The sequence below is a fragment of the Ciona intestinalis genome, chromosome 7 (assembly GCF_000224145.3).
Source record: "Ciona intestinalis chromosome 7, KH, whole genome shotgun sequence".
Lineage (NCBI taxonomy): Eukaryota > Metazoa > Chordata > Ascidiacea > Phlebobranchia > Cionidae > Ciona > Ciona intestinalis.
The window spans coordinates 5,259,370-5,265,470 of record NC_020172.2 but is presented as its reverse complement, the minus strand read 5'-3'; the positions used below and the strand labels follow the sequence as shown (position 1 = coordinate 5,265,470).

Here is a 6,101-nt window from a genome sequence, read left to right as displayed (position 1 = left end):
GTAGGATAAAATGGATACCGTAAGTACATATTATTCCATATTTTGTTAACAATTAACAACGCTCTTTTAGAGGCATATAAGAAAAATATAGTTCTATAATTAACTTTCATTATTACATCACAAGGCATATTCATCGCAACAAACAAACGTTGTGTCTGATCTTCAATCCAACCAAGTTCCCACTGGTTTCCTTGTAATGCTGTTGATACAGGTACTGTAATAAGTGGTGCAGCCAAGGGGGTTTAGGGTGTCGTGGGTGTATGAAAAGGTGTATGAAAACGGAACACCAGTGTTATACCGACTGTCGTTGTCCTGCCATGCGGGATAAATAAGTTACATATGATAACTCGTAAGCGGGCGCGAGGTTTATGGAACAGAACACCAGTGTTATAACAACAGTCGTTGCCCCGCCGTGCAAGGATAAATAAGTTACATACTTGGTAACTTGTAAGCCAACACGAGGTGTATGAAACAGAACACCGGTGTTTTAACAACTGTTAAACAATTTATTAATACAATGTTAAATGTAATGATTTCTACCAATTACCTAACTACCTGTCATTGCGTCGTAAGTTACTCACTGGCTAACTTGTAAGTGGGCACAATAACGACTGTCGTTGCCCCGCCATGCGAGGATAAATAAGTTACATATATGGTAACTTGTAAGTAGCACGAGGTGTATGAAACAGAACACCCGTGTTATAACGACTGTCAGTGCCCCGCCATGCGAGGATAAATAAGTTACATACGTGGTAACTCGTAAGCAAGCATGAGGTGTATGAAACAGAACACCAGTGTTATAACAACTGTCGTTGCCCCGCCATGTGAGGATAAATAAGTTACATACGTGGTAACTCGTAAGCGAGCATGAGGTGTATGAAACAGAACACCAGTGTTATAACGACTGTCGTTGCCCCGCTTTGCAAGTCTAAAAAGTTACATTGATTTATCCATGCACGGTACACACAATTAACCACCTAATTACCAATTACCTCGTAGTTCTCAATGATGATAATCGACCGTGTGATTTATCTTCGTAAAAGTCTCCGAGGAAAGTTGATCTTCCAAATCTTCCTCGTGGCTGGCGTTCATATTTGGCTCTTCTTCATCCTACCTGCTATCAATAACAGGTAAAATATTTATAAAAAATATTAAACAGAAATTAAGACTTTGATTTTAAAAAAACTGTAAACGTACATAACTGTAGTGAGGTATATTTTGAGCTTAGCACTTTTCATTTGACACTTTTCTTCAAGTAGTTTTTTGGCTTTTCTTCATTCCACCTGCTACTATTAACCGATGAAATATTCATAAAACTGAAATTTGAAAACAAAGTACATTTAAAAACGCATAAAATTCATCGGTCTCTGTATAAAAGAAGCAATGAAGTATATTTTGTTCTAAACATAAACTATACATACCCTCAATAGTAAACTATTCATTGGACTTTTTCTGTGTTCTTTATGTGCAAACTTATATTTTTAATATCTTATGAATAACAAAAAAATAATAACAATAAATCTGTTCCACCCACAGACCCTTCTACCAGAATGGCGTGGCACAAACTTGGTATTTCTTCAAAGCTCTTTACTTCCTATTATCATCATACCAGATTAGGTGTGGATATCCCAATCGTGTCACAACTAATTTCCTCACCAACTCTCATGGAACTGTTAACTTGTTTCTGTTTAAGGGGTGGGTGGTTATTTCTTTTATAGTTTTTCAGTGAGCATGATGTGTATATGTACACCATGTGTGTCTGGTGTATAAGAAGATACCCATGTTATAACATGACAGTGAGCATGAGGTTTTTGAATACACCATGTGTGTCTTGTGTATAAGAAGACACCCATGTTATAACATGACAGTGAGCATGAGGTTTATGAATACACCATGTGTGTCTGGTGTATAAGAAGACACCCATGTTATAACATGACAGTGAGCATGAGGTGTATGAATACACCATGTGTGTCTGGTGTATAAGAAGATACCCATGTTATAACATGACAGTGAGCATGAGGTTTTTGAATACACCATGTGTGTCTTGTGTATAAGAAGACACCCATGTTATAACATGACAGTGAGCATGAGGTTTTTGAATACACCATGTGTGTCTGGTGTATAAGAAGACACCCATGTTATAACATGACAGTGAGCATGAGGTGTATGAATACACCATGTGTGTCTGGTGTATAAGAAGATACCCATGTTATAACATGACAGTGAGCATGAGGTTTTTGAATACACCATGTGTGTCTGGTGTATAAGAAGACACCCATGTTATAACATGACAGTGAGCATGAGGTTTTTGAATAAACCATGTGTGTCGTGTGTATAAGAAGACACCCATGTTATAACTTGACAGTGAGCATAAGGTGTATAAATAAACCACAACTTGACAGCAAGCATAAAACCTCCCACCACCCAGGTATCGCTTAATTCCATTCCTCGCCGAAGCAACCACTGTTATGAACTGGACGTTCACTAAAACATCAATGTCGATATCTGAATGGTTGAAACTGTGGTCGATTCACGCTGAGGTGTTTGAACTAAAGTGCTGGAGGAGTTTCGAAGAGGTAGGTTATGCACAGAAGGTGTAGACAGTTATTTATTAAAGTTACTCAATTTTTCGAAGAAGTTAAATGAAGAGAAAAAACAATAACATATTTAAAAGAAACATATGAGAAAATATGGAAGAAAAATGAAAGAAACCGTGTTTGCATAGTGTTAAAAAGTGTTTGCAAATAAGTGCAAAAATAATACAGATAAAAAATAAAATAAGAAAACACTTGTTTTCCACCTTTTAAATCCTTACCATAAAAAAATAAATAAAAATAAGTCCTAACTTGACAGTGAGCATGAGGTGTATGAAGCCACCATGTATGGTGTGCAACACCCGTGTATTAAACCCCTTGGTTTCCCAACCAAGGATAAACATGAAAGTTTCCTAACTCGATAGTGAGCATGAGGTGTATGAAGCATCATATCCTGCGTAACTGCCCGTGTATAAAAACCCTTTAGTTTGCCAAACCTAAAAACTCACCAAAATTATTATTTCCAGGAATATCCTTCTCAACGAGGATCAGCAAAAGCGAAATGGGTTCAGTATTTGATTGGTGGAAGTTTGGTCTTCCTTATTTTCTTCATTATATGGTTCCCACTCTTATTGATGAACATTGCTCTAACTATTGGTGGGGTTACCAACAATCCTACGCAAGTTGATGTGAAAATAACATTGGGCTCTTTTGAGGTAGAAGTTAAATAAAGGATAACAATATTATACCAAAAATTTAAGTGGGGTCTAGAGGGTACATCCCTGGGTGTTGGGGTAATATATCTACATCCCAGAGTCTCAGGTGTGCCTCCCTGAAGAGGTCTCAGGTGTGCCTCCCTTATGGAATAGAATCTCTATTATTGAGTGTCTATAAACTGCCTCAGTGGGGTCTAGATGGTAGCACCCTGGGTGTTGGGGTAATAGACCTACATCCCAGGTCTCAGGTGTGCCTCACTGAAGAGGTCTCAGGTGTGCCTCCCTGAAGAGGTCTCAGGTGTGCCTCCCTTATGGAATAGAATCTCTATTATTGAGTGTCTATAAACTGCCTCAGTGGGGTCTAGATGGCAGCACCCTGGGTGTTGGGGTAATAGACCTACATCCCAGGTCTCATACCTTTAACTACATACAACTATACATAAAACGTAATATTTCTTTTTATTCCAGCCCCTGTTCCAAGTGATAGCAGATTCTGATGACATCAAAATTTGGACTGAGAGCCAATTCGACAATTTCCAGCAAGACTTCAGTGTTAGCCAAGTTGGTGTAATGATTATCTTAATGTCTTAAATCTCCTTTTCTCTTTAAAATGTCTGTGATTGTATTTTTGTGTGGCTGAAAATTTAGACATTCCATAAAGACAACCCACACACCCCACAATTGTAGCTGAACACCAATTTTTCCCCTTTGTTTACTAAAAGAGCGTTGTAACCACTTTGCCACAGTACTGGTACAATGGTAAAAATGTTGAGCCTTGAACCAAACCCCACTGGGGCTAGTGCACTCTATCTGCAGCCATGTCGGCCATACAGCATTACCCACAAAGTTACATACGTGGTAACTTGTAAGCAGGCACGAGGTGTATGAAACAGAACACCCGTGTTATAACGACTGTCGTTTTTCCAGCCACGCAAGGATAAAGTAAGTTACATTCACATGGTAACTTGTAAGCAGGCACGAGGTGTATGAAACAGAACACCCGTGTTATAACGACTGGTTTTTCCGGCCACGCAAGAATAAAGTAAGTTACATTCACATGGTAACTTGTAAGTGGGCACAAGGTGTATGAAACAGATCACCCGTGTTATAACGGCTGTCGTTGTGAGGACATAATGTGACCAGAACAGTATATTTCACCCCAACTTTTCCCCACACAGGCGGCCGCTGCGTTCTTGTCAGGATTCCAATTTGATCAAGTTGTCACGGTAACCGTAGATGGTGAATCGAAAACAATTTGGACCATCAGCCCCCCACAATATGAACTGCTGGTGGATAGGTTAAGTCCTAACAATACTAAACCAGTTAGGTTGCTGTTTGAATGGACACTTACTAAGTAAGTTACTATGTATTCTTTTTGCTAAAGTATGAGACTTATATTTTTTTTAGTGTGTTTGTATGCGGATAATTAAACACGGAACTAAAAAAGTGAAAACTTTTAGCATATCTACATAATAAATTTAAAATTATTTTTACTGATTCAATATTACCATACAGTTAGGATCTCTTTGATAAAATAAATTAGTTCGGAAAGTTAGTTAATTGGCATAAACAATTAATGACAATTTTAGTTTTAATTTTTAGTAATTTTTTACGAATATCGTGTATCGTATTGTTGTTATGTTTATTATTTTTTATTCTTTGTTTGTTAACAATCCATAGAACATCCTCCACTATGATGAAACAATGCTCAAAACCTTCAAAACAGTAAATTATTTAGAAACTGTAGAATTAGTAATTCCTGGCACAGTAACACATTGGTAAAGTGCTTCATTGTAACCGGAAAATACTGGGTTCAATGCTCGGTGCTGCTACATTGTGGGCGCCTTATATTTAGTTTAGGGGGTTGTAGATAGAGTAGTAGTGCAGAGTATTCCGACATAATCTTTAATGGGTCCTAACTAGACGGAAGCTTGTTCAAGGCTCACTGTGGTAGCTATTTTATATGAATGAGTTTTATTTCTCGTGAGATACATCATAACTAATTTGGACAGTATTAACATTCATGAGTAAATATGTTACTTGTGACCATGAGGTGTATAAATACACCATGTGTAGCATATAAGAGCCAAATCTTTAGTTAGATATCATCTAACACCTTCTCACAGAAAAGATGACGAAGAGTATGGTTTAGAACCCCCTGAAGAAAGTTTATTGTAAAACATACTAACCCTTATATAACATGGTGGTGGCTGTATTACTATAAACAGAATTAAAGTCTTTTTAACACAAATAAAAACAATCTTTTTAACACAAAAAAAAAACATAATAAACATTCTTTAACGGAAAACAATATTCTTTTTAACCCCAAAAACCTCTCTCTTTAAAACAACCATTTTTTTTAACACAAAAAAATCAACATTTATTTAACACAAAAAAACAACATTCTTTTAATACAAAAAACTCTTTGTTTTAAAACAAAACCACATTTTTTTTCTTTTTCGCCTCTGTTCTATTCAATATGGGTGAGGCCTTTGGCAGAGTATGATGGCAAAACAGACCAGGGAATATGGGATGTATGTTTTGGCCCATTACCTCAACACCCAGAGTTATACTAACATTACCACAAACACTAAATTTTAAGAACTGATCTTCTAGAAAAAAATAAACTTAGATTTTATTGAAACCAATATTTTATATTCAATTCTGCGTTTTAATAAAATTTGCATGATATTTTTATACCAGAAGATTAGCAATACCATAACAGTAAGGCATGTTACATAATAAGTACCATTGTTCATACACAATGCAACCCCAGCAATCTAACCTGGTGTGACTGACACTTGTACTTGCAAAAAATGTGTATTTGAAAATTTTTTTTGTGCATAGTTAA

General features: G+C 36.6%; 1 protein-coding gene across 6 annotated transcripts in view; it reads left to right on the top strand.

Moving 5' to 3' along the window:
* The window catches only part of LOC100181562 (piezo-type mechanosensitive ion channel component 1-like), a 39,708-nt gene that overhangs the window by 30,311 nt on the left and 3,296 nt on the right, over positions 1-6,101 (top strand). For 3 of the 6 annotated variants that reach the window (XM_026835088.1, XM_026835087.1, XM_026835085.1), the window contains 8 exons: positions 125-211; positions 1,000-1,130; positions 1,537-1,695; positions 2,429-2,576; positions 3,062-3,250; positions 3,719-3,811; positions 4,429-4,604; positions 4,931-4,975. In XM_026835088.1, coding sequence (XP_026690889.1) covers positions 125-211; positions 1,000-1,130; positions 1,537-1,695; positions 2,429-2,576; positions 3,062-3,250; positions 3,719-3,811; positions 4,429-4,604; positions 4,931-4,975 — 1,028 coding nt within the window. Of the gene's footprint in view, positions 1-124; positions 212-999; positions 1,131-1,536; positions 1,696-2,428; positions 2,577-3,061; positions 3,251-3,718; positions 3,812-4,428; positions 4,605-4,930; positions 4,976-5,376; positions 5,444-6,101 lie in introns of those variants that run through there. The other 3 variants (XM_026835089.1, XM_018812426.2, XM_026835086.1) reach the window with 3 other exon arrangements.